A 27,368-nucleotide genomic window follows, 5' to 3' on the forward strand; every position below is an offset into this window, starting at 1 on the left:
TTTTTGATGGTCTTTCATATATATACATATTATAAAAGAAGAGTGTCTGTCTGTCCGTTCCCAAACTACTCCCTCAGTTTTGGGGATAGCCCCACCAAACCTCCTGTGGAACATTTTGGGGTCCCAGCGGATGTTGTAAGGTAGGTAGGAGGTTAAAAAAATTCCTCAATCAAATTATGATTGTGAAATTAACTCCATACTGACCTGCCGCGAATCCGGAAGTGGACAGATGACGGCAATGAGCTGGTTTGATAATATCTCAATACAATCGTCATTTACAATAGTATTTTGTTAAAGTATCAATTTATGATTGGAATGACAGTTGGAATTGAGTGAATACAAATACGATTATGAATTCGTAATTGTATTCACCCAACTGTACGGAACTACTTCACATCCGTATTAAAATATTTTTCATGTCATGAATGTTAGTAAAAGTTTATTTTTTATATTAATGCTATTTAATTTGTTATTGGAGTTATGCTGTTTGGAATGAAAATAGAGATATTGAGTTCAAGTGAATAACGAAATGCCGTGAGGGTTTCTACTTTGTAAGCATGACATTCGCGGATCGCCATATGCAGATTCACCATTGACTGGGTATAGAACGATTCAAACGGGTACGTTTTTTGTGGAAGTCCTTCACTAAGCTGCCGCCCATGCTTGATGTTCGATTACAGGTGGCACAGGAATGTGGAATTTATTGGTTACATGGTTTCGCATTCGCCGTTTTTTTTTTTACCTAAGTCTTTCACGAACCTGCTGTTCATGTCTAACGTGTGAATGAAGGTGCCACAGGAATGTGGAATTTATTGGTTTCATGCTTTAACATTCACCGTTTCTGCATTGTTCGTTTGCTTTCGGCCTCCCACCCATGCGTAGCACGGGTACCTCGCTAGTATATATACATTTATATATGGTATATATTTATATTTATATACTATATTTATATGTAGGACCGTTATGGTGCCCTGCTTGCTTTGTGGGTCAATTATTTGGAGACGGGGGTCTTTTGGGGGTTTTTTTCTATGCATAGTTGAGACTCATGGAAGAGAAGGCACATTGAATGGACCAGGACACAACAGGGCAAAATGAGTAGCAGAGAGAGGGGGGAAACACCAACAGTGGAGTCAAAGGCCAACATAGAGGGAGACTTGGACAAGTAATGGGTGTTGGGAGGAGTGGGGGGCAGGGAGGGATACATGGGGTCGACAAGATGGATACAGAAGGAAACTCATGAGAGAAAACTAGAAACTTAGAAGGAGGAAGGATTGGGGTTGGGTGGAGGGTGGGAGGGTTAATGAGGGTGGAAAATATTATGGTTTTGGATTGAGGAAGATCTGAGATGGTGGTGAACAGCTGTCTGTCAACAATACAAGTACGCAGAGCTATTGCTCTGCATATTTGTGTTCACAGAACAGCTCTCTTCAAAAATAGGAGACAATGCATTACATTGGTTTATTATAGTTCAATAGCTAGGAAGGTCATAGATAGAAAAAATTGAAAGATTGAGTTTTTTGCAATGAGCCATGAAACTAATTTGAGATTTTCTTTGCAATGAGAAATAGATTTAATTGATTACATATAAATATATATTTCAGTATAGAGAATGTGCGTGCGCATCAATCCCTGAGGCTGCACAGCAATCGATAATAATCCACTCAAAGACGGCTGCTCATTTCTTAAAGCAAAATAAAACTTGAGATTGTTCAAATGCCTCATTGGAGGATGAAGCATACATTGGCAGGTGATAGTTCTGTCCATTGCAGGTGCTTATTATGAATGGCTGAATTATCTTTCTGAGAGAGCCCCATTGCTGGTTCAAAGAGGATAAGGATTCTGGGCTTACTCACAACATGTCAAACTCGCACTTTCCTTCGCCCCTTTTGATCTCCATGGCCGTGTGATCTCCTGGGTAAGACAGGCCCGAGCAAGACAACACGAGCCATCCGGTTTCCTGACTCTGTTGCAGACTCTTCCCCCCATTCGATGCACTTTAAATACCATGTAGCAACATAGAGGTAATGGGATGAGAGAAGTTCCTGAAAACTAACTTTGTTTTCAAATGAGTACCAGTTTCTTTGCAGCATGTTGGAATTAATTTTTTTAAATGCCTCCATAACATAATGTGCCCATCAGGAGTTTAAACGTCTTTTCTGCTTTGGATTTGAGAAGCCATTTGATTTTTTTTTTTAGTTTAAAATATTTTTGAGCGATGACGATAGTGGAGATAATCTACATATAATGGAAGAAAACAAATAAAGGATGGAAACACCAATGTAAAGTCACTTAATAGGGCGTTGGGCCTCATATGTGGTCAGTACGGCCTGTATGCGCCTTGGTATAGAGTCCACCAGCGTCTGGAATTCTGCAGGAGGGATGTGGCACCATTCTTCCACGAGAAAGTCAATCAACTCAAGCCTGTTTTATGGAGGTGTAAAACGCTGTACCAGGGAGGTGCGCCAAGAAAACGCTGATGGAGATGAAATTTACCAAGGTGTTTCCATTTTTTTCCCTCCATTACCTGCATGTATGTTTGTGTGCTAGGTAGTGGACAAAAAATGGAAAAATCAACAAAATATTACTTTGTAGGGTGTTGGGCCACAACGTGCATCCGGGACGGCATGGGTACGATATCTCATGGAGTCAACAAGGGTCTGGAAGTGTTTTGCAGGAGTATGGCATCATTCTTCGACAAGGAAGTCCTCCAATTAATGTCGCTTTGATGGAGGCAGAAACTGCCGTCTTTGACGTCTCTCCAGACAGTCTCACAAATGCTCCAAGGGATTGATGTCTCGTGATTGGAACGGCAATGGAAGATAGGTAAATTTGCTCTGCTCCTACTGCTCCTCAAACCACCCTGTGAACCGAAGCAATGCCATCCTGAAAGACACCCCTCCCAGCATGGAAGAAATGCTGCATCATGGGATGCAGATAATCACTCAGGATGGTAACATGGCATGTTGCATCAACCCTGCCTTCCAATGAATGAGTGGATCCACTATCCAGGCCATGTCAGAAAAAGCACACCACACCATGATGGAACTGCCAAACCTTTTACTGTTGGAACAAGGAACTCTGGGCTGTAGACCTCCCTGGGCTGTCACCACATGTGCACATGTACATTCATTGACAACATGGTGAAAGACGACTCTTCAGACCAGAGTTCCTTGTTCCAACAGTAAAAGGTACAGTTTGTCCACCATTGTTCTCCTCTTTCACCTCACATTCTGGACTAATGCCCGTGCATCATGCTTGTCGAGTATGCGCTGGCACCCACAATTGCCCTTCAATGATGATGTCTTTCCTTATTTTTCCCACCCTGACATCGCCTTTGAGACAGTTCCTCATGACACGTTAGCAATAATTCCCAAACCTTTGTCACTGAAGCGCTTGCCAAACTCGCACCAACAATTACACCCTGTTCGAAGTCACCAAGGTATACTACAGCAGTTATGCTGGTTCTTTTTTTTTTTTCTTTTTTTTTGTATACAAGATCGAGGCTCGTGAAAGAGCGAACATTAATCACACAGAAAGACAAACCGACACATAAAACAAATAACATCGGGAGCGGTAGACAAGATGGGGACAGAGGGGGAAGGACACAAACACAACATTTGAGAGCAGGGACATCGAGAGAACTGTGTGGAGGGAGAGGGCTTTGTGGAGGGGGCGTTTAGGGGAGGGGAATGAAAAAATGTCATAAAAAGGTAATGCCATGGCCTGCTTCTATGTGAAATCCCCATTCACATTCCAATCACAACCTAACTCTATTTCCATCCTCACGACCACACAGAAACACAAAACGGAGGAGATTTTGGTTTTCACCAACATGTTCTATTTTCACGTTGACACTTTTTTTTTTCTTTTTTCTTTTTTTTTTGTATACTGAATCGAGGCTCGTGAAAGAGCTAACATTTACTTCACAAACAAATCAACCAGACAAACAAAACACACAAAAAGCGGGAGCGGAAAACAAGATGGGGAGAGAAGGGGAAGCACACAAACACAACATTTGAGAGCAGGGAAATGTGTGGAAGGGAGAGGGCTTGGGGGGAGGAGGCATGGGAAGGGGGGGGGGGGTGGAGGGAGAAGTATAAAACACAAGGACACCAATGACTTCCAGGACAGAAGTTGGTATTTCAAAAAAGTGGAATTGGGGTGAAATTAGCGGGGGTAGAAAAGATCAAGGTTTTGGATGGGGGAAGATAAGAGATGGTGATGAACAGCTGTTTTAAAGACCTGGAGGGTGGAGTGGGATTGAAGAGCGTGAGGGAGTTTGTTCCAGAGGCGGGAGAAAAGAGGAATGAAGGAGTGAAGGTGAGCAGAGAGTCTTGATTTTGGCAGTTTGACCATAAGAGGGTTGCAGGCAGATCTTGTGCGACCTGTAGGAATATTTGCGGGACAGAGCCCAGAGAGAGCTGGGGGGGCAAGGCCAGAGAGGAGTCGGTAGAAGATGGAAAGACCACCAACCTGCCTGCGGTGAGTGAGTGAGAGGCCCTTGGAGTTAGCTTCATCGCGGGAGATTCCAATGATTCTGAATGCTTTGGTTTCAACAGCGTGAAGACGAGCTAGGTGTGAGGCAGGAGCACCAGCCCAGAGGGGAGAGCAGTATTCCATTGAGCTGCGGATGAAAGCCTTGTATGTGGTGAGGAGCTCAGGTGTGCCAAGGAAGGACTTCGCACGACGGAGGATGCCCAGTCGGCAACTGGCTTTGGAGGCCAGATTTGAAATGTGGTTTTCCCAGGAAAGATCATGGCAGATAGTAAGACCCAAAAGCTTGAGTGACAGAACTTCTTGGAGAGGATTATTCAGAAAGTGGATGGGAGGGTTGTCCAGTCGGTCTTATCGGAGAGACATCGTAAGAGTGTGAGATTTGTCAGGATTGAAAGACATGTTCCACTTGTTTGCCCAGTCTGTGATTGTGTCCAGGTCTGCAGAGAGTGAGGAGGCAGCAGACTGCCGATCTGAGGGATGAAGAATGGAGCGACAGAGAGTAGAGTCATCAGCAAAGAGATACAGAGGATTTTCAAGAGAGTCAGAGAGATCATTGATGAAGACCAGAAAAAGCACAGGGCCGAGAACACTGCCTTGTGGAACTCCAGCCTGAACAGGAAGAGGAGATGAGAGAAACCCATTCAGGGCCACACGTTGACTACGACTAGAGAGGAAGTCCGCCAGCCATGCGTGGAGATTTCCATGGATACCAAAAGAGGAGAGTTTGGTGAGCAGAGCGGGGTGCCAGACCGTATCGAAGGCACGTGATATGTCAAGGGAGACTGCTCTAATTTCCTATTTGGCATTGAGGACCTCCATCCATTGTTGAGAAAGCAGAAGCAGCATGTCCAGAGTAGAGTGTCCAGGTCTGAAACCAAATTGATGATCAGAGATCAAGCCATTGGAGAAGAGGAAAGATTTCATATCTGAAGCAATGATGGATTCCATGACTTTGCTGATAATTGGGAGAAGGCTGATTGGTCTGTAGTTGCTGGGATCTGTTTTTGCACCTTTTTTGTGCAAAGCGGTGATGTTGGCAGATTTCCAAGCAGATGGAAGAAGACCTTGAGCAAAAGAGAGGGTGAAGAGAACAGAGAGAGGGAGTGAAAGAGCGGAAGAACAGGATTTTAGGACCCGTGGGCTGATGCCGTCAGGTCCAGTTGCAGAATCCGAGTCGAGGGTTGACAGAAACTTTTCCACCTTGTCAGGAGGAAAGGACACAGAGTCCAGGAGCAGCTGGGTACGACTGGGTACGGTGGGTACAGAGAGGGATGGGTTTGGGACACAAGATTTAGAGGCAAACACAGAGTTGAGGCATTCAGCTTTTTCATGTGCGGAGTCAGCCGTGTGGCCATTTGAGGTGAGGGAGGGGATGGAGGGGGAACAAACACCAGAAACAGATTTGACCAGACGCCACCAGGATTTGGAAGAGGGAGACAGATAAGAGAGTTCGGTCCTGAGAACGGAGAGATATTGTTTCCTGGCTCTCCTGAGGGTGGACACACACTTGTTTCGGGCTTTGTGAAAGGAAATGAGATTTCCTTCCGTTGGATTTGCTTTCCAGGAGACGAAAGCAAGTTGTTTCTGGGCAATAACCTCACCACAAGATTCCGTGTACCATGGACGGGAGGAAGGGTATGACAACAGAAGACGAGATGGGATAAATCTGTGCATGAGAGAGAGCAGTTTGCTTTGGAAGAATTCCCAGGAAGAATTTATGTCAGATGCAGTAGAGATGGGAGACCAGTCCAGATGATTGATGGCTGCTTGAAGACCGTGCCAGTTGGCCTGAGTGAAATGCCAGACTCGTCGACGCTGAGGAGGCTCTCTGAGAATGGTCAGAGAGATGTCCACTTTAACAAGCACATGATCAGAAGAGCCGATTGGAGCAGAAGAAGAGCAGCAGACATTTTCAGGGAAGTTAGTCATAACCAAGTCCAGAAGAGAAGATGCTCCGTTGACTGAAATCCGGGTCGGGAAATTGACAGATTGTGTCAGTCCCAGTGAGTCACAGAAGTCCTTTGCTGAAGAGCCATGGCTGGTGAGAGAGGTACCCACACCCAGCCAACTGGCATGGTGACAGTTGAAATCACCACATATGAGGAAGAGAGAGTTGGGATGGGTAGATAGAAGTTGGTCCATATTCTCAGACAGCGAGATGTAGATGGAGTCATCACTGTTTGGTGGACGGTACAACACACATATGAACAAAAGGTGGGAGCGAAGGGGAAGCCGTAGCCAAAGGTATTCCTGGGGGTGAGGTGGAGAGAGGGCAGTGCAGGGCGAGTGAGGAAGAGAGTTTTTTATAAAGATAGCAACCCCACCTCCAGGACGAGGCTCAGGTCTATCATACCGGAGTAGGGAGTAACCTGGGAGAGATACCAAGGAATCAGAGACATCATGAAGGAGGAAAGTTTCTGTTAAGCAGATCACGTCTGGTTTGTCAGAAGCAACCTGTATGGAGAGATCAGACATGTTTGAGCGAAGGCCCCGGATGTTTGAGGTCCATACTGTTAAGGAAGAGGAAGGGGGAGCATCGGATATAGAACAGGGGGGGGGGAGCGGTAGGGTACGATGTGGAAGAGGAGGAAGAGGTAGGGAGAGCTGTTGAAGGTGTGTCAGAGATTACAGAATAGCTCGGAGAAAGGGAAGGATGGGGCAGACAAAAGGTTTGATGGTGATTGGGAGAGGCGCAGTGAGGTGTTATTTGACGAGGGGGAAGAGCGAGGCAGAAGGTTGAGGGAGATGAAGGTGAAAGTTGGAAGGGGGAAGAAGCGGGGAGGACGCTTTGAGGGGGAGGGGTGAGAGGGGAGTCTAGGAGGGGAGGAGCGAGGGAGAGTCTCGGAGGGGAGGGGTGTGGGGGGAGATTTGAAAGGAATGGGTGATTGGGAAGATTTGGAGGGGAGGGGCAAGGGGGAAGATTTGAAAGAGATGGGTGATGGGGATGATTTGGAGGGGATGGGCAAGGGGGTAGATTTAGAGGGGAGGGGTGATGGGAAATGGGATTTTGGGGTGATGGGATTTAAAAAAATGTACGATTAATGGGAAACGAACATTTATTGCAAAATGAGTTTCTTGAGACATTTGAGTCAAAAATACGTTTGAGGACGCTGGAGGGAGGATGGAGTGCTGGAGAGTTTAGGGAATGAATGAAAGATGCACTATAAGAGATGGAATTTTTTTTTGGAATGAATGGATTTGGTGAGCAAGTCGAAAGCATCCTTTTATAGAAGAAGAAGAAAAAGGTGTTATAGAATATGACAGAATACAGGTCTTCAGGGTTCAGATGAGACATTTTTTAACAACGTGATCACAAACAGCGTGGTCGAAGAATGAACGAACGAACAACTAAGAACGAATAAACGAATAAAAACGGAAGGAAATGTTTTTGGGGTTTTTTTTTTTTTTTTGAGATTTTAAAACAAGGAAGTATGGGATGAAAAGACCATGAAAAACAGAGACCGGAAAAAAATTGCAGCGCGATCAGAGAACCGCTGAGACAAAAACAAAGCCTAAAGCCAAGGTTGGACACAGTAGCCTAGTAGTAGTACTACACTTAGGCCTCAGAATACACGATGAGAAAGACCGACGATTCTGTACACAGGTATGAAAAACCAACTTTGGTTTTTCCCATCCATTCATTCTTAACCCTCCCATCCCATCCTCTGGGATGGCAGGGTTATCCATCCTCCCATCCCATCCCATCCATCCCAAACCCTCCCATCCATTCTTAACACCAGACTCGAGACCCAAGCCACAGCCCGCATATATATATTCTATTTATACATGCATACACTAGCGAGGTACCTGTGCTACGCACGGGTGGGAAACCAGAAGCAAGCAAACAATGCGGGAACTGGGGGAATGCTAAACCATGGAACCAATAAATTCCATATTCCTGTGCCAACTTCAGTCAGACATGGACAGGTGGTTCTTGATTGACTTGGGCAAAAAACAGTGAATGGGAAACGATGAACCAATAAATTCCACATTCCTGTGCCAGCTTCAGTTGAACGTCAGACATGGACAGGTGGTTCGTGAATGATTTGGGCAAAAAACAGCGAATGGGAAACGATGAACCAATAAATTCCACATTCCTGTGCCAGCTTCAGTTGAACGTCAGACATGGACAGGCGGTTCGTGAATGATTTGGGCAAAAAACAGTGAATGGGAAACGATGAACCAATAAATTCCACATTCCTGTGCCAACTTCAGTCAGACATGGACAGGTGGTTCTTGAATGACTTGGGCAAAAAACAGTGAATGGGAAACGATGAACCAATAAATTCCACATTCCTGTGCCAGCTTCAGTTGAACGTCAGACATGGACAGGCGGTTCGTGAATGATTTGGGCAAAAAACAGCGAATGGGAAATGATGAACCAATAAATTCCACATTCCTGTGCCAGCTTCAGTTGAACGTCAGACATGGACAGGCGGTTCGTGAATGATTTGGGCAAAAAACAGTGAATGGGAAACGATGAACCAATAAATTCCACATTCCTGTGCCAGCTTCAGTTGAACATCAGACATGGACAGGCGGTTCGTGAATGATTTGGGCAAAAAACAGCGAATGGGAAACGATGAACCAATAAATTCCACATTCCTGTGCCACCTTCAGTCAAACGTCAGGCATTGACAGCAGGTTCGTGAATGGCTTGGGCAATAAAAACGTGCCCAGTCTGAATGTTTCTAAACCCAGTCAATGACGAATCGGTGAATGTCACAGGTGGAAACCCTCATGTCCTTTCCTTTAAACTCAATCTCTCTATATTTTCATTCCAAACAGCATAATTCCAATCACAAATTAATACTATAGCGTATAGCAAAATACCATGTTGCAGCCCATCTATAAACGGTCATTCCTGTGTTTCACAGGCAGAGCGATTCATCAATGTGTGTGCCGTCCCTCGGATGGACGTCAAACGGGCTTCCCATCTGCCAGCATTTGTTGGTGAACGTTAAAGATCTCAGTGTCGTTCATGAAGAGAGGAGGAAAGCTATCGCCGTCACCATGAACGACTTCCAAATTCTTGCCCTAACCAGCAGAGGGTATTGCATCAGCGGCACATCCGCACACTCAGCCAATGATACTACCCCGCAGCCTTGTACTGCATAGGAACGAAGAAGTGTTTTCTACTCTTATAACAATGCTGACTGTTAGCAATACACCTTAGTTTGGGCGAGAAGAAACCAACCTTGTCATTTAACAATCTTTAATTCACATTGATCAGCATCTTCAAAAACTTGTGATCACAAGAACTCAAATTGAACTCCACAATTGTGGCTAATATGAAGTGTTGTAGTTGCTAATCCATCACGTTTACCAATCAGATATAATTGCCCAATCACTGTCAGTTGTCCTCATAATAATATATTCTGTCACATGCAGGCATGAGTAATGTCATGTTATGGTTGGCCTCGTAGTTGAAGATGGTCTTTCACTTAATTAATGGGAACACCTGGGTGCATACATTTGCTTCCAGCATGGGAACTGCTACCTGCACAGGCATCGCTCTGAGAAAGCAAGCTTGGTATTATGGAATAAAGAGAAGAACAGGCCTCTGGCTCCCCACAGCTTAGGCAGGAATTAGACATTTACTCAGGGTGGCGGTGATAACTCACCTGCTCTTTGTCAGAATACATTGTGGGATCTTTCATTTACTCCAGATAATGCCAGCAGACAGGTCCAACCGATAGACGGTGCACTTTTTGATGCAGCGCCCTGCGTCCGAAGCACCAATCCCACAGTTTATAGCTGGTCTGCAAATCAAACCCAGATGAGACACCTCAAAGTTGAGAGCGCTTCCTTTGCCCCCATCCTCTCAGACTATTAGGGAGAAACTGAACACAAGTATGCCATATACAAAAAAAAAAAAAAAAACACCTTTAGAGGCCATTTTTCCCCACAAAGCGGGGGTTGGCCTTTTTCGGGAACCGTGGTTGTTGTTGTTTTTCGGTCCCCTTTTTGAAGCAATGTTTTACGGCCGGATGCCCTTCCTGACGCCAACCCTTTTTGCCGCCTTTAACGACAAACAGGGAATTACCAGTGAACTGGTACTCAATTAGCCGACCTCGGAAGGATGACCCTGGTGTTAATTCAGCGATTAGACCGGGATTCCGAACCCAGGTATCCTAGGTTATCCTAAGCCGGCACCCTAGCCGCTAGCCCAACACCAGGGTCAATTTGACGAGGGGGAAGAGCGATGGAAGGGGGAAGAAGCGGGGAGGACGCTTTGAGGGGGAGGGGTGAGAGGGGAGTCTAGGCGGGGAGGAGCGAGGGAGAGTCTCGGAGGGGAGGGGTGTGGGGGGAGATTTGAAAGGAATGGGTGATTGGGAAGATTTGGAGGGGAGGGGCAAGGGGGAAGATTTAGAGGGGAGGGGGACCTTCTTCTTCGTTCCAACGAGGACCAGCTATAAGTATGCCATATACAAATGCCCATATTTGAAAAGGATGTTGTATGTTTCAAATGGTGCGAGCCATGTTTGGTGGACAATGCGTTTGTTGGACATCAAACTGCATTTGGTTATGTCTGTGCCAAACTTTGTTCAGTTTTGTCCGCCCTCGGCTTTGCTTGTCAAAACTTTTGCTTCCTGAGTGTGATCGTCTTCATGCCTGGTCTTTCTTTTATCCTCGGTAATGTTATTAAATGAGGTTTCGAGTTGAACTCACTTCTGCCGTTCAGTATTTCTAAATGAACGCATTTTATTTTGGTTTGGGATAACAGCATTTTCTTCCCCTTCAGATCCATAGCATTATTCTTCTTTATATATTAATTAAAATCTCAAAAAAACTAGTCTAGACAGGATGGGGATGGAACAGCGAATTTCCCTTTGAGCTGCAGTCTGGGTTTGATTCCGGACCCATCTATAAACTGCCTAATTGATCCTTCACAAGCAAGGCGTTGCATCACAAAGCGTGTGGTTCCTTGGATTCACGTTAACATCGGAACCTGTCTGCTTGCAGTACCTGGTGAATATGTATTGAAATTGTGGATGTCTTGATGAAGAGTAGTTGGTGACTTTCTCAGTATCCATATAACCTCAAGTAGCCTCTGGCCAGCCAAAGGCATATTTGTGAATGTTCCAATGGCCTCGTTACATTTCAGGTAGTTCTTCCACCACATGTACTGTGTGCTTGTGGACATCATATTGGAAGATGAATCCTTGCCCAATTATGCGTGTTCCTGGGGGAATGGCACGATGGATCAGAACCTGCTTGTACTTGTCAGCAGTCCTGGTAGATTTGATTTTTATGTAAATCTTTGACAAACTTTGCTGAGATGCCTCCATAATGGGTGATGTGAGAACGCTGGAGATTAAATCCCAAGACACTGAACAGAGGCGTTCTGCACATGCGTGGTGACTCCGCTGGGCGATGCAATTACGATTAATTAATGTGGCTGTGTGACAGCTCCAAAGATGCCGAGCGGAGACTTTCTGCGCATGCGCAACGACTCTGCTGGGCAATGTTATTATGATTAATTAATTTGGATGTGTGTTCGTTTCGGAATGGTTCAGTGTTAAGGGGAATTTGCTTACACTGGAGGGATATTCCATGCCTCAAAATCCTCAGTGAGAATGCTTTGAAATGCAACAGTTTTTTTAAATATCAACGAGGATGTGGTATATACTGTACAGTAAGGAATCAATGAATATAGACAACAATATGAAGTCCCACCGGCATGCTTCACTCGACAAAATTTGGTCTCCACACCTGAACCATAAGCGAAACTTATCACATGCGCAGACATGTTAAGGGACACAGGACAGATGAAAGAATAAGTGGCAAGTGAAACAGGGGCCTGATATTTGGAGGACCTGAGTGGAAGGGGGGCCTGAGAATTGACGGATGCGAGTGGAAGGGGGCCCTGAGATTTGGCGGACACGAGTGGAAGAGGGGCCTGAGATTTGATGGACCCAAGTGAAATGGGGGCCTGAGATGTGAAGGAACTAAGTGGAAGAGGGGCCTGAGATTTGACGGACCCGAGTGGAAGGAGGACCTGGGAAAGATGAGGACTGGTGGCGATAACCCACTCATGCATGCGCGCGTGCACACACACACACACACACACACACACACACACACACACACACACATACACACAGACACACACACATGAATGGGTCATGATTTGCACATACAAATGTACGATTGTGGTTTGTGCATGTGTATGTCTTTGGTTTTGGATTTGCTTTGGCATGTTTTGTTTTGCGTGACTTTGTGTTATGTGTATTGTGTGTGCTGCGCAAAGCAACTTGCATACACACACACACACACACACACACACACACACACACACACACACACACATTCACACACCTATACATACACACACACACATGAAGGTGGATGCATCGAGACCTGGTAAGGTGCCGTCCCACCTTCTGAATCCCGCATTTGGAGATAACAACAAATGACACACACTCACACGCATGCACACACACAATAAATAATAAGAAATAAGAAATCATAATAAATACCCAAGATCAAGGACACTACACCAATGGATTTTAAAAGATGGCCGGACTGAGCAGGACTGAGCTACAAGTGTAGATTCTGCAAGACAGAAATAGAAGGTTTCTCCCCCCAAGCCCTCTCCCTTCCACAGATCTCCCGATGTCCCTGTTCTCTACTGTTGTACTTGTGTGCTTCCCTCTCTCTCCCCATCTTGTCTCCCGCTCCCTTTATCATATGTTTTATGTGTCAGTTTGTTTTTTGTGATTAATGTTAGCTCTTACACGAGCCTCGATCTTGTATACAAAAAAACAAAAAACAAACATATATACTTATATATATATATATATATAAGTATATATGTTTTTTTTACTGTACATACTATTGGGGCATGCTTGCAGGCTGCAATAAGTTTCTGGGGTGCATTCTATGTGCATACATAATAAATATAAGTTATATATATTTGATGGTTTGATGTAGTGATTTGTGAAAAAAAACTTTCTATATTTGAGGAAGCGGATTGTGTTTGAATTCTGCAAAAGGCTAAATTAATCAAGTAATGAAATGAGAGTGATCAGAATGAGGCAGTTGCTCTGAAACAATTTGCCTTCTCTTCCTGGAAAGCAAACCCAAATGATGGCCATCTCAGATCATTCTCCAAAGGCTGCAACAAGTGTTTGTACACTCTCAGTGGAGCCAGAAAACACCATCTGTCAAACCTAAAGGTTGAACTTTCAAACTCGTCTCCCTGCTCTAAAACCTGGTGGTGCCTTATTAAATCTGTCTCTGGAATATGCTCCTACTCCATCCCTTCTCTCTACAAATGGCACCACAGCTGACTCTGCTTGTCAGAAGGCCAAATGCCTCAATTCTGTGTTTGCTTCCAAGTGTGGATCTCAGCCAAGGGTGTTGGAGACTTACATAAAATTGAAGCTACACAATTTACCTGCAAACATGTATCTAGGCATTTTCTGATCCATCATGTCAACCCTTTAGGAACACCTACTACTGAGCAGTGATTCATTCTCCAACATCACCATGACCCCATGCAAGCCCATAGTCAATGAGCTGAAAAACTGGAACATAAAGTGGCTGATGAAATACAAAGATGCCTTGGCTTGCACACGCTTTAATATGAACATCATTGAGGCTATCTGGGGTTATATTGATACTGAGAAATTCGGCAACCAAATGCTTTCCGTGAATTGTTTTTAAAGTGCTGCAGGATATTTGTAACAACATTCCACAGTCATACATGGATAACTAGTCGCTACTAGGCTCGGTGTTGTAATGCATAGTGCATCTGATCTGAGAGGTCAGTGGTTCGAACCCCGGCTGAGTCATACCAAAAACTTTTAAAATTGGTACGTGCTGCTTCCTTGCTTGATGCTCAGCATTTAAAAAGAATTGAGCACTGACAAACAACCATAGGTTGGTAATAATAGTGATAGGTTGGTAATAATAGTGCAGACTTTGATGGGCTTGATGGTCTCCTCCTTAACAGAATGCTCACATACCAAATGCCCACGCACTCCACAATGGATGCATTTTGTTTTTGTATATTCTCTGTTTTCATGCATTGTGTCTCTCAGTTGGAACTACTCATTATTTGTGTGTTTCCATAATTACTTACAATAAATGGGTGGGCCATCAGGATGGCCTTGGCCTAGAGGTATGCACAGTCGCCACGAAGCTGTCTAGTCTGGGATGAAGTCCCGACCCCGCTAGAAAACTGCCATTCTGGATGATTCCTAGGCAGGGTGATTCATCAGTGTGTGCGCTGCTCTTGGATGCACGTTAAACTGGGCGTCCCGTCTGCTTTCTCAACTGCAATATTTTTCATTATCGAGACTCATGGAAGAGCAAGGTGCTGGAAAGGTTTGGTCTCACAGAGGTGCAACAGTTGTACACGATAAAGCACACATCGTATCTTCACATCTGGTTTTCTGATTTTTCCTTCTGAGTGCTGTAATACTAATGTGGTATTCCAGAGCTCCATTGTTTTCTCAATCAGTTTGATTATTTGGGGATTGATTTTGTATATCTGCATGCATTTTATCATTCACGGCTGTGGGACACTGTCCAAAGCTTTCTTTTAGTCTATCCAAGCCATGGATAATTTAGTTCTTTGCATTTTGCAATTTTCAAGCATGGCCTTGTTCAGTAATTGGTGGTCCATTGTTCCATTACACCCTCTCTTACATCCCTTTTGTTCTGCCTCTAAACCTGCCAGCAGTTTGTATCTAGTTGGTGGGCATGTTATTGGCCGATATTTGTGGGGGAGTTGGGTTTCCTCAGATTTTGGGATGAGAAAGGTGTTCCCTTCTACGAGCCACCCATGCACTGCCTTTTCCTCTTGGATCAGTTCGTTAAATGTCCTGGCGGAGTGATTATGAAGAGCATCAACTTGTTTTTGCCAGAAATTTGGAATTCCATCTGGGCCTGGGCTTTTGAAGTTTGGTATTTTTTGAAGTTGTTTTAAATTTTCTCTTCATCAATAATAATCAATGGGGGCATTCCACGAGATGTTGCTTCCTCTTTTCCAGGTTTGGAATCCATTCTGCTTCCTTGATATGTTTGTGTGTGTGTGTGTGTGTGTGTGTGTGTGTGTATGTATGTGTGTGTGTGTACTAATCCTTTAAATTTTATTAAAGTTTAGGAACGACCAATACTGTACAGTTAATTAACTGTGTGTGTGTGTTAGCAATTTTGACCTCCTCCCTTTTTTGTATACGGTACATATCCTGGGCTCATAGAAGAGCTCGAGGCTCCCTTCTCAACCTCTTTCTTTACTCACACCTTTCCCTCTCCACACTGCCCTTTCTCTCTCGCCTTCCTTACTTTTCTCTTCGTTTTCCTACTCCCTAATTTGTACCTCCCTTTATTTATTTGCACATAAAGCGATATGTAGATGGCCGATTTGAGTGAATTGACGACTGTGTGAAAAATAGTTAAACTGTGTTAGCCATTGTATGTCAGTACTGTACCACATTTTAAGATTCTTGCCTTCTGGATTTCAAGATCACTCAACACTGGTTGTTGCAGTCTCCTGAGCTGTGTCTTTGGGATAAAGCATGTCATGCCAGAGAACAATTTTGTCGCTGCACAAACATGCCAAGGTTGAGTGAGTTCCTTTCAAAGAGCTGCTTGCTCATTGTTTCAGTGGAGGATGAAAACCATAGCACCTTACTACAAAGTCATTGCTTGCTTTAAAACATATATATATATATATATACACATATGTGACTGGCTCTGGCAAAAGCAGACACTTGGGTGCATTTCTCTTAACGAGAAAAAGCCGAAGTGAGTCAAAATATGACCACAGGGACCAAATTGAGATTTTTTTTTATGGATAGAAAGAGTAACTTCTCCAGATTATTATGCACCAAAACATTTTTCCAAGAAACAACAGAAAAGTTGTGAAATTCGACGAAGAATCTAAAATGCCATTCTCAAAATGTGCTCAGAAAGTCACGATTCCTCGGTCAAAAAGACACGAAGATCGCGAAATGTCGATGTTTTACTACGTTCCATACATCGTAATTCGAAGGTGATCCCTGACATACATGTTCTGTATGAATGAAAAGCTCTACGTGTGCACATTCTTTATGCGTGTGAACTGTATTGTGAACTTTGAACCTAATTATGTCCATTGTTTAAACGAAAATATTGTGCCCCCCCCCCCCCCCCCCCCCAGAATTTCCATGTTTTAAACGTTTCCCAGTGTGTACCCTGGTCAGAATAGGTACACCGTATCCCTGCGTGTCGTAAGAGATGACTAGGGGGGTTGGCGTCAGGAAGGGCATCCGGCCATAAAACCATTGCCTCAAAAAGAGAACCATGACAATCACAAGTACATATGGGCAGGGTGCAGCCCGAAGTGGAGATCGGTTTCTGAGGTTTGGGACATGGAATGTAGGGACAATGACAGGGAGATCAGGAGAAGCGGTGGAAGTATTGGTCAGAAGAAGAGTGGACATATGTTGTGTGCAAGAGACGAGATGGAAGAAAAGTGGTGTGAGAATGGTGAAGGGTAGGCAGGGACAGAAATACAAGTTTGTGTGGCAAGGGTGCCTGGAGGGCGTGAATGGTGTTGGTGTCCTGTTTTCTGAGGAGTTTGTAGACAGTGTGGTGAGTGTGACTAGAGTGAGTGATAGGTTGATGATGGTGAAAATGATGATTGGAAAGCTCTTGGTGAACGTCATCTCGGGATATGCTCCGCAGGTTGGTCGAAGCGATGAAGAGAAGGACAAGTTCTGGTGTGCGATAGAGAAGCTGATGGAAAACGTGAAAGATGAGGAAGTTGTTGTGGTGGGAGGAGACCTGAATGGAGATGTGGGAAGGAGTATGGATGGTTTTGAGGGAGTTCATGGGGGTTACGGATATGGTGTGAGAAATGGAGAAGGTGAAAGGATTTTGGAGTTTGCTGATGGAGCTGATTTGTTGATTTGTAATACTCAGTTCCAGAAAGAGGACAATAAGCTTGTTACATACACGTCAGGTGGGTCGACGACAACCGTTGACTACCTGATGGTGCGTAGGCGAGATAGGGGGCACCTCCGGGACACAAAGGTGATCCCGGGGGAGGAGGCTGTTTCACAGCACCACTTGGTTGTCTGCGACATAAGGGTGAAAGGTGCGAGGAGAGCTCGGCGGGTGAAGTACCAACCGAGAATGAAGGTGTGGAGGTTGAAAGAGGTGACAGTAAGGGAGGCATTAAAAGAGAGGCTGAGTAGGGTAGAGGATGATGTGGTTGAGCTTGAAAGTGGTTGGATGTCAATGAAAGCTAGTCTGTTGGGAGCCGTTGGTGAGGTATGTGGATGGACAAAAGGACCACAGAGGCACTCGGAAACATGGTGGTGGGATGTTGAAGTTGGAAAGAGGATTGACGAGAAGAGGAAGAAGTTCAAAGAGTGGCAGAAGGCGAAGGGTACGGGAGCAGAAACAGCAGAGCATGAAAGTTATAAGGCAGCCAGGAAGGCTGCAAAGAAAGAGGTAGCAAAGGCGCAGGAGGCATGTAGGAAAATGTTCGAAGAACGCTTGGATTCGGAAGAGGGTCAGAAAGCAGTATTCAGGATTGCAAAGCACATAGCGAAAGAGAGGTGTGATGTGATGGGGGTGAGTTGCTTGAAGGATGAAGTGGGACAAATCGTTGTCGACTCAGATGGAATTAAAGGAAGATGGAAAAGATATATGGAAATGCTGTTGAATACAGAGAATGAATGGGATGGCAACATAGAGAGTAACCCAGTTTTAGGACCGGCAGAGAAGATAACTGAGAAGGAAGTTGAGGAAGCGATAAAAGCAATGAAGAGTGGAAAAGCGGGAGGGCCGACGGGAGTTGTGGGAGATATGTTGAAGGCAGAAGGAAGTTGGGGTGTGAAGAGAATGACAGAGATCTGTAATCTGGTGGTGAAAGAAGGCCGCATTCCAGTGGATTGGGAACTGAGTACCCTCGTCCCTCTATACAAGGGGAAAGGTGACCCTCTGGAGTGTGGCTCGTACCGAGCGATAAAGTTATTGGAGCATGGAATGAAGGTATTGGAAAGGGTGTTGGAGAGGAGGATAAGGAAGAAAGTGAAGATCGACGAAATGCAGTTTGGATATATGCCAGGAAGAGGAACGACAGATGCGCTTTTCATTGTGAGGCAGTTGCAGGAGAAGTACATGGAGAAGAGGAAGAAGTTGTTTTTTGGGTTTGTTGATCTGGAGAAAGCATTCGATAGGGTTCCACGCAAAGTATTGACATGGGCATTGAGGAAGTTAGGAGTGGAGGAATGGTTGATTAGAGTAGTGATGGCAATGTACAAAAGAGCACGCACAGCTGTAAGGACGAAGGACGGGAACAGTGGTGAGTTTGAGGTGAAGGTGGGAGTGCATCAGGGGTCGGTACTAAGTCCACTACTATTTGTAGCTGTGATGGAGGTGCTGGCTCAGAACGTAAAGGAGGGTTTACCGTGGGAGTTGTTGTATGCAGATGATCTGGTGTTGATTGCGGAAAGTATGGATGGACTGAAGGAAAAGATGAACAAGTAGAAGGAATGTATGGAGACAAAAGGTCTGAAGGTGAATATCGGAAAGACAAAGGTGATGGCAAGTGGTAAAGCATGTGGTGAGGTGGAAAGAACTGGGAAGTGGCCGTGTGCTGTGTGCAGAAAGGGTGTCGGAGTGAACTCCATTCAATGTACAATGTGTGCTGAGTGGGTTCATCAAAAATGTAGTGGTCTGAGAGGGTCATTTACCAGTGTGGCAGCTACATTCAAATGTAAGGTGTGCACAGAGGGAGCTGCAGATGGAGGAAACGTTGAGTTGGATCTTGGAGACGGCGTGAAGCTGGAAGGTGTGAAAACATTTTGCTACCTCGGAGACATGCTGAATGGAGAAGGTGGATCAGACTCGGCAACGGTTGCTCGAGTGAGATGTGCATGGAAGAAGTTTCGGGAACTGAGTGGTGTGCTGATGAGGAGGAGAGTGTCGCTGAAGCTGAAGGGAAAGGTGTATGCTGCATGTGTGAGAAGTGTTATGATTTATGGGAGCGAGACATGGGTAATGAACGTAGAGCAGCAACGAAGGCTGGAAAGGGTGGAAATGCGAATGGTTCGATGGATGTGCGGAGTATCGTTGAGAGAGAGGAAGACAAATGATGAATTGCGAAAGATGATGGGAATATTGCCTGTGATTGATGCTGTGAAGAGGAACAGGTTGAGATGGTTTGGTCATGTATTGAGGAAGGATGAAAGTGACTGGTTGAGAAGAGTGATGGAAGTTAATGTAGAAGGAAGTAGATGACGGGGAAGACCAAGAAAGACTTGGCTAAAGATGGTGGAAGAAGAAATGCGGGCAAGGGGGTTAACAAGGAGAGATGCAGAAAATAGGGCAAAATGGAGAAGATTGTCATGTGGACCGCAAGGCTAACCCCCGCTCTAGCAGGGAAAATGGCCTTAAAATGCATGTTGTTGTTGTTGTTGTTGTTTAAACGAAAATATAATTGTCATTAAAATACCATAACTTTGTTAATTTTCATCCAATTAACATAATGTATCTATCAAATGAAAGAGAAAAGCATGAGGAATCAGATGATATCAAAATCTCTTTTTTAGATTTTTGCCCCCAAGTGTCTGCTTTTGCCAGAGCCAGTCACATATATACAGTTGTGGCCAAAAATATTGGCACCCATGCACATTTTTCAAATAACTTACAATTTTCTCGAAAAATAAGTTTAAATTTACAAAAGTATTTGGTCTCCATAATTATTTATTTCACTGTTCATATTACAGAACCTTTGTTTTTAATTCAGAACTTAATGTATCTTTTTTAATTATAAAATAAAAATAAATAGCATTGACAAAATTATTGACACCCTAGACTTAATATTTGGTCGGACAGCCTTTGGACAAAATAACTGAAGTCAAGCACTTCCAATAGCCATGAATTAACTTCCCACACCTCTCTACTGGCAGTTTGTCCCACTCTTCTTGTGCAAACTGCTCCAGTTCTCCCAGATTTGAAGGGTGCCTTCTCCCAACTGCTGTTTTCAGATCTCCCCACACGTGTTCAATGGAATTTAGATCTGGACTCATTGCTGGTCACTTGAGAACAGTCCAGCGTTTTGTCTTGAACCATTTCTGGGTGATCTTTGAAGTGTATTTGGAGTCGTTGTCCTGCTGCATGACCTTCGACAGAGACCCAGCTTTCTGACACTGGGTGGAACATTGAGCTCCAAAATGCCTTGGTAATCTCCTGATTTCATGATGCCATGCACACATTCAAGGCATCCAGTGCCAGAGGCAGCACAGCAACCCCAAAACATCACTGAACCTCCTCCATGTTTGACTGTAGGGAAGGTGTTCTTTTCTTTGAAGGCTTCATTTTGGTTTCTGTAAAAATAGAGATGAAGTGCTTTACCATAAACCTCTGATTTGGTCTCATCTGTCCACAAGACATTCTCCCAGAAGGATTTTGGCTTGTTCAGGTGTGTTTTGGAAAACTCAGAAACGCTTTTCTGATGTCTTTCTCTCAGCATTGGGGTCATCCTGGGTCTCCTACCATAGAACCCACTTTCATTGAGTTGGCGACGGATGATGCGAGTTGAAACTGTCGTACTTTGTGTCTGAAGGTCAGCTTGAATCTGTTTGGCAGTTGATCGAGGTGCTTTCTCCACCATTCGAACAATCCTTTGCTGCAATCGTCGATCAAGTTTTCTCTTACGGCCACGTCCATGGAGGTTGGCTACAGTGCCATGGGCCTTAAACTTCCTGATAACCTTGCGTGGTCATGGCCTGATAACATTCAACCTCGATACGGTCAGGTAAGGTGGGCCAGCAGGGGCATATATGCCTCCACAGGCAGCAGCTACACCTGGATGCATACATACCCCCACCCCCAGCCAGTGAGAACAGACAACAAAACCGCCTCCGCTCCTGCAACACACACACACACACACACACACACACACACACACACACACACACACACACACACACACACACACACACACACACACACACACACACACACACACACCTCATTTTTTCATTTCTGTTCCTCAAAATTCTATCTCTCTCTTTATTCACAGACACACACACACACACACACACACACACACATACACACACACACACACACACACACACACACACACACACACACACACACACACACTTAATTAATTGTGCAGTATCAGTTGTTCCTAAACTTAAATGTAAATAATTTAAAGGATTGTTGTAAATGATGTTAATTTCACAACATCCCGTATTCAACTTTATTTAAATTGCAAACCTCAAACATAGTTTCTCCACCTAAAGCAAGAACCTTAACCCGTAAGCAATTGACTCGTTTCCCGACTGCATGGATCATCAGCTGGGCACCGTTCTTCCTCGAGGTGTCGATCCTTTCAGCCCAGGACCTCTCCAAACGGCGGATCCATAACCTCGATCATGGATCCACATCAATAGATGGTACATCAGTAGATCCACAACCTCAGTTGCATCCAGGCAGTCAGTCAACCCATCAATGCAACATCACTTATTCCAACTTTACTCGCAATAGGATTTAATGTGTTATCATATATTTATAACTTTCTTTACACACAACACACACACACACACAACACACACACACACACACACACACACACACACACACACACACACACACACACACACACACACACACACACACACACACACACACACACACACCATCCACACATCGTCCATTTCTCTGCCACGCTCAGTCACTACCCCATTAGACTGAAATGAACCACCACCCACAACCTCAACCTGCACCGTTCGACGTGCCTCCATAAAATTCCTCCAAATCCAAAATGAGCCTTTCAAGGCAACCTGGGCCACTCTGTCACACATCCTCCTTCTTTCTGTTGCACACACTCCAAACTGAGCAATAAATGCAGAAATGGAATTGCCAATATATCCTCTACACTCCACTGGAGTTCCATCAACCGACACATCGATTTACATCCCACATACAAAGCACTACGCAATCAATTTCAACGTCAAAAACGGCAGTCATTTGAATGCAGGGAAGTCCTGTGATTGGCAAGGACTTGGACCAATCCATGACATGAACCGTCCCGGAACTTAATGGTTTCACCACCACACCACACTCAACACCTCTGAGGAAGAGAACTAGTTTGCTCTCAAAATGTCAGGTGATGAATAAAGAATTTTAAATTATTTTACTGCTCACTGTGCTAACCTTTACAATATGACTCCTGAGCTGCAAATCTTTCGACATGTACGAATACAATACGGGCTCAATGCGCTTCATCGAGTGTGTCGTTGGGAACGATTCGCTCTTCGTGGTGCAACCACCATCCAACAACTTACCTTTCTGCATGAGTGCCGCCGACATGATCTGCGCCCTGCAAGCTTACGCTACAAACCACCAGTCAACACGGACTTCGCCAAGGACGTCGCGGCACGCTTCTGCAGACAAATGGTACGAGCTCTGATCAAAGACGCACATACCAGACTGTCTCATTACCAAACGGAGACCATTTACTCCAAGCTTAATTGCCTGATGATCCTCGGTAATGACCTAATGATGCAAATTGAGACAGCCATTCAAAAGACATGTCAGCTCTGTCATGATCAGATAAGAAAGCGACTTTCGGCGAAGCTAAATTGATTACACACAAGATCAACAACAACAACAACAGAAAAACGCTGGCTACACAACCTTTCTGACATTTAGCGACAACACAAGTCCATCTACTTGAACGCAGCCTCGACATTGATACAAGAGATGCTGCTGTTCTTGACTTCATCGCTGCTCTCGAACCTATAATCTACAATCTACCCATCAAAGACAAAGAACGACTACGTGCACAACTCACCACAACGCTTGTCAACCCAAAACGCAAGTTGTACATTACAGCCGACGAGTCAAAATTGTTGCAGAGCCTCCGCCAGGATAAGTCCATCATCATAGTCCCCGACGACAAAGGCCGTGCTACAGTCGTGATGAACCGCGTGGACGACAACCACAAAGCCAAAGCTCTATTGGGTGACAAGAACATCTAGCACACAAAGCCTTGTGACCCTACAAAGACCATTGACGAGCAGGGAACTAACACCTTCCAGAAAGTGTGAGATGTAAACCTCCTCACAAAACAAGAATGGGACGTGATGAGACCAAACGGCTCCGTCATTCCACGCTTCTACGGGTTACCAAAGATTCACAAGATCTATGTCCCACTACGACCTATCGTGGCCCTCTGAGGAGCACCCACCTACAATCTGGCTAAGTGGCTTTTCCACCGACTCAAACACTTAATAACCCATTCAGCACACAATGTAAAGAACGCGAAAGATTTTATCAACCATCAGAAATGTCCACATCGAAAGTAATGAAATAATGATTTCATTTGACGTGGCTTCATTAGTTACATCCAGACCCGTCGAATTAGCAATGCAGACCTTAGAACAATACATCACCAATGACCAAGAGCTAGCGAGCAACAGCCGCCTCAGCTCTGGTCATCTCATGACACTCAATCAACTCTGCCTCAAATCAATGTACTTTGTATTCGACAGCACCATATATCATCAACTTGAAGGAACCCCGATGGGCTCACCCATCTCAGGGCTCATCGCCAAATTGGTGATGCAACGCTAAAAATCAAACACTACATGGTGATCCTTCTCCGAGGTTGTGGCTGCGGTACGTTGACGACACATTCGTGATCATAAAGAAGGCGGATGTTTTCCGTTTCCACACAAAGATAAATTCAACATGGCCAGCAATACAATTCACATGTGAAGTAGACCAAGCTGGATCTCTGCCATTCCTTGATGTACATCTTTCCAGGCACGGAAACGGCAAGCTACACACGCAGGTGTACCGTAAACCTACTAACACAGACAAAGTATTGGATTACCGTAGTGGCCATCCCACCTGCCACAAAAGAAGTTGTGTTCGCAACTTAGTAGATCGTGCAAAAACACACTGCAGTGACCATGAACAACGCCGGATGGAAATGCTGCACGCCACTCAACTACTGCGAGAAAACCACGACCCAAATGCATTTATCAAATTTTGTCGCCGGAAATCCAACTACGGCAACAACAATCCAACCACACCTCCACACACAGTGGCACTTCCATACATACAACACACTTCTGAAACCACAAGCCACATTCTTTGTGAGTACAACATCAACATCACCCACAGACCACAAACATCCCTACGAGCACAACTGTCAAAGCCAAAAGACCAGGTGAACAAATTTGACAGAAAGAATGTCATCTACAACATACAATGTGAAGATTGTGAAGCCAATTATGTGGGCCAAACATCCAAATGCTTAACCACAAGGCTAACTGAACACCAACGTGCTGTAAGATGACAAGACAGGTTGTCATTGGTTGCGACACACATACACACACACCAATACACATTCTCATGGAATCAGACCACGATCCTTGGAACAGGATCTTTGAGAGTGAACCGCGAGATTGTCGAGGCCTGGTGCTCTGATAAAACTACATCAACCGACACATCGACTTACACCCCACATACAAAGCACTACACAATCAATTACAACGTCAAAAACAGCAGAGTCATTTGAATGCAGGGAAGCCCTGTGATTGGCAAGGACTTGGACCAATCCATGACATGAACCGTCCCCAACGGAACTTAATGGTTTCACCACCACACCACACTCAACGCCTCTGAGGAAGAGAACTAGTTTGCTCTCGAAACGTCATGTGATTAATAAAAAAATTTAAATTATTTTACTGCTCAGTGTGCTATCCTTTACAATATATCCACACACACACACATGCTCCACACCTCCCCCCCCCCCCCCCCCTAATCCTGTTTTTCTTGCTTCCCCTGGTGTCCAATTTCGTTCTTGTTTATCTTCATCAGTGTCCTATTCTCACCTCTCCCATCTTATTTTCTTAAAGTCATGGTTGTGTTACCATGTGCTATGGCCATGACAAACGAAATGACCATCTCTTGTGTCTGGATTTCCATATATTTCATTGCTAATGCATTACTCGAGGTAATTAAAGTTGCTTCTGAATTTTTGATTTATGAGGAATGGGGAACTATACTCCCGGCCCTTCATCCTTTCCCCTTCCCTCTCCTTCCCCCTCGAAAGAATGAAAATTGATGGTGCATGTAAGCACAGCTGTTGTGTTTCGGTGAAACGCGGTAATAACAGCACGTTTGTGGGTGAGCAGAAGTGGCGCAATGTCAAAATTGTCGAAAATTGAATTGCTTGCACATGACAGCATCATCCCAGATTTGCACACATCATGCTTTGCTGTATTGGAGGATTTAGTGCAGATTATTTGGTACATGTCAGAAGGTCTTCAACTCAGAGGAGCTTCGGTATCTCAAGGGGAGCCTTCTGACGCTACCCAGGCGTGATGCCCACTCAGACTGAAGGCTTTTAATCAGCTGTTGATTTACACTTGCCTGATCTGCTTAGGTTCTTACATCAGTGTGGAAAAGCTGCAAGTGGGCGTCATGCATTCCACTAAAGCAACGATGAAATGAGTCGAAAAGCAGACCGGCTGAGAAGTTGATTTTTATCATTTTGGCTTGGTCACTAGAAGATTGCATTCTCAACCTGATGATATGGCACTGAGCCCAGGGTCATATGATGTCATGAGGATGGTTTGGGACATGGGTTTTTGCTCAAAATGCCCTGGAGAGGCTCCCGTCTTAACACTTTCTCAAGAACGCAATTTAAATCCCGTTGGATTGAATGCATTGCTGCCAAATGTGTTTGCAAATGGGGATTTTATTTTTGTTTCTTTGCAGGCATAACTGAAATGCAAGGGAGAATTTAAGGTAAAGTTGTGCTTTGTTCACAGGCCTTCATAAGAAACCCATCTGACACACATGATGCTTCGCTGTTTGATTTTTGGCAGGTATGGATGAGCGGCAAGGCACGGGTGGAGGGCCTTGGCAGGCGGGAACACATCCAAGTCCATCCTACGATACCAGGGTATGCACTCATCAATGCAATGGAAAATGCGTGCTCAATTTTCAACATTAAATTTTCGAAGGATGTGGTTGATCCTGTGTTATTTGCTTCCCACTTGCATGATTCGATGTGTAATGACGTGTCCAATTTAGAAGTGCCCTACAATATTCTGCTTCTTGGAGTTGTCAATGAGAATGTTACGATTTGGTTTACTACTACTACTACTACTACTACTACTACTACTACTACTATTACTACTACTACTACTACTACTACTACTACTACTACTACTACTACTAAGTTTCTGTCAAACCTCGATTCTGATTCTGCAACTGGACCAGACGGCATCAGCTCACGGGTCCTAAAATCCTGCTCTGTAGCTCTTTCACTCCCTCTCTCTATTCTCTTCACCCTCTCTTTTGCTCAGGGTCATCTACCATCAGCTTGGAAATCAGCTAACATTACCGCTTTCCATAAAAAGGTGCAAAAACCGATCCTTGCAACTACAGACCAATCAACCTGCTCCCAATCATCAGCAAGGTCATGCAATCCATCATCGCTTCTGATGTTAAATCCTTCCTCTTCTTCAATGACTTTATCTCAGATCATAAATTTGGATTCAGACAAGGTCATTCTACTCTGGACATGCTGCTTCTGCTGTCTCAACAATGGATGGAGGTCCTCAATGTCAAGCAGGAAATTAGAGCTGTCTCCCTTGATATATCACGTGCCTTCGATACGGTCTGGCACCCTGCTCTGCTCACCAAACTCTCCGCCTATGGTATCCATGGAAATCTCCACGCATGGCTTGCGGACTTCATCTCTGGTCGTAGTCAACGTGTGGCCCTGAATGGATTTCTCTCATCTCCCCTTCCTGTTCAGGCTGGAGTTCCTCAAGGCAGTGTTCTGGGCCCTGTGCTTTTTTTGGTATTCATCAATGATCTTTCCGACT

The 27,368-nt window shown here is 44.7% G+C and overlaps 1 protein-coding gene across 2 annotated transcripts in view; it reads left to right on the plus strand.

Moving 5' to 3' along the window:
- Positions 1-27,368, plus strand: part of TCF12 (transcription factor 12) — a 447,272-nt gene that overhangs the window by 96,123 nt on the left and 323,781 nt on the right. For both annotated transcript variants that reach the window (XM_078773420.1, XM_078773418.1), the window contains exon 3: positions 26,361-26,437. In XM_078773420.1, coding sequence (XP_078629546.1) covers positions 26,361-26,437 — 77 coding nt within the window. The remainder of the gene's footprint in view (positions 1-26,360; positions 26,438-27,368) is intronic.

Source organism: Myxine glutinosa, chromosome 2, assembly GCF_964187855.1.
Source record: "Myxine glutinosa chromosome 2, kmMyxGlut1.1, whole genome shotgun sequence".
NCBI classification, from domain to species: Eukaryota; Metazoa; Chordata; class Myxini; order Myxiniformes; family Myxinidae; genus Myxine; species Myxine glutinosa.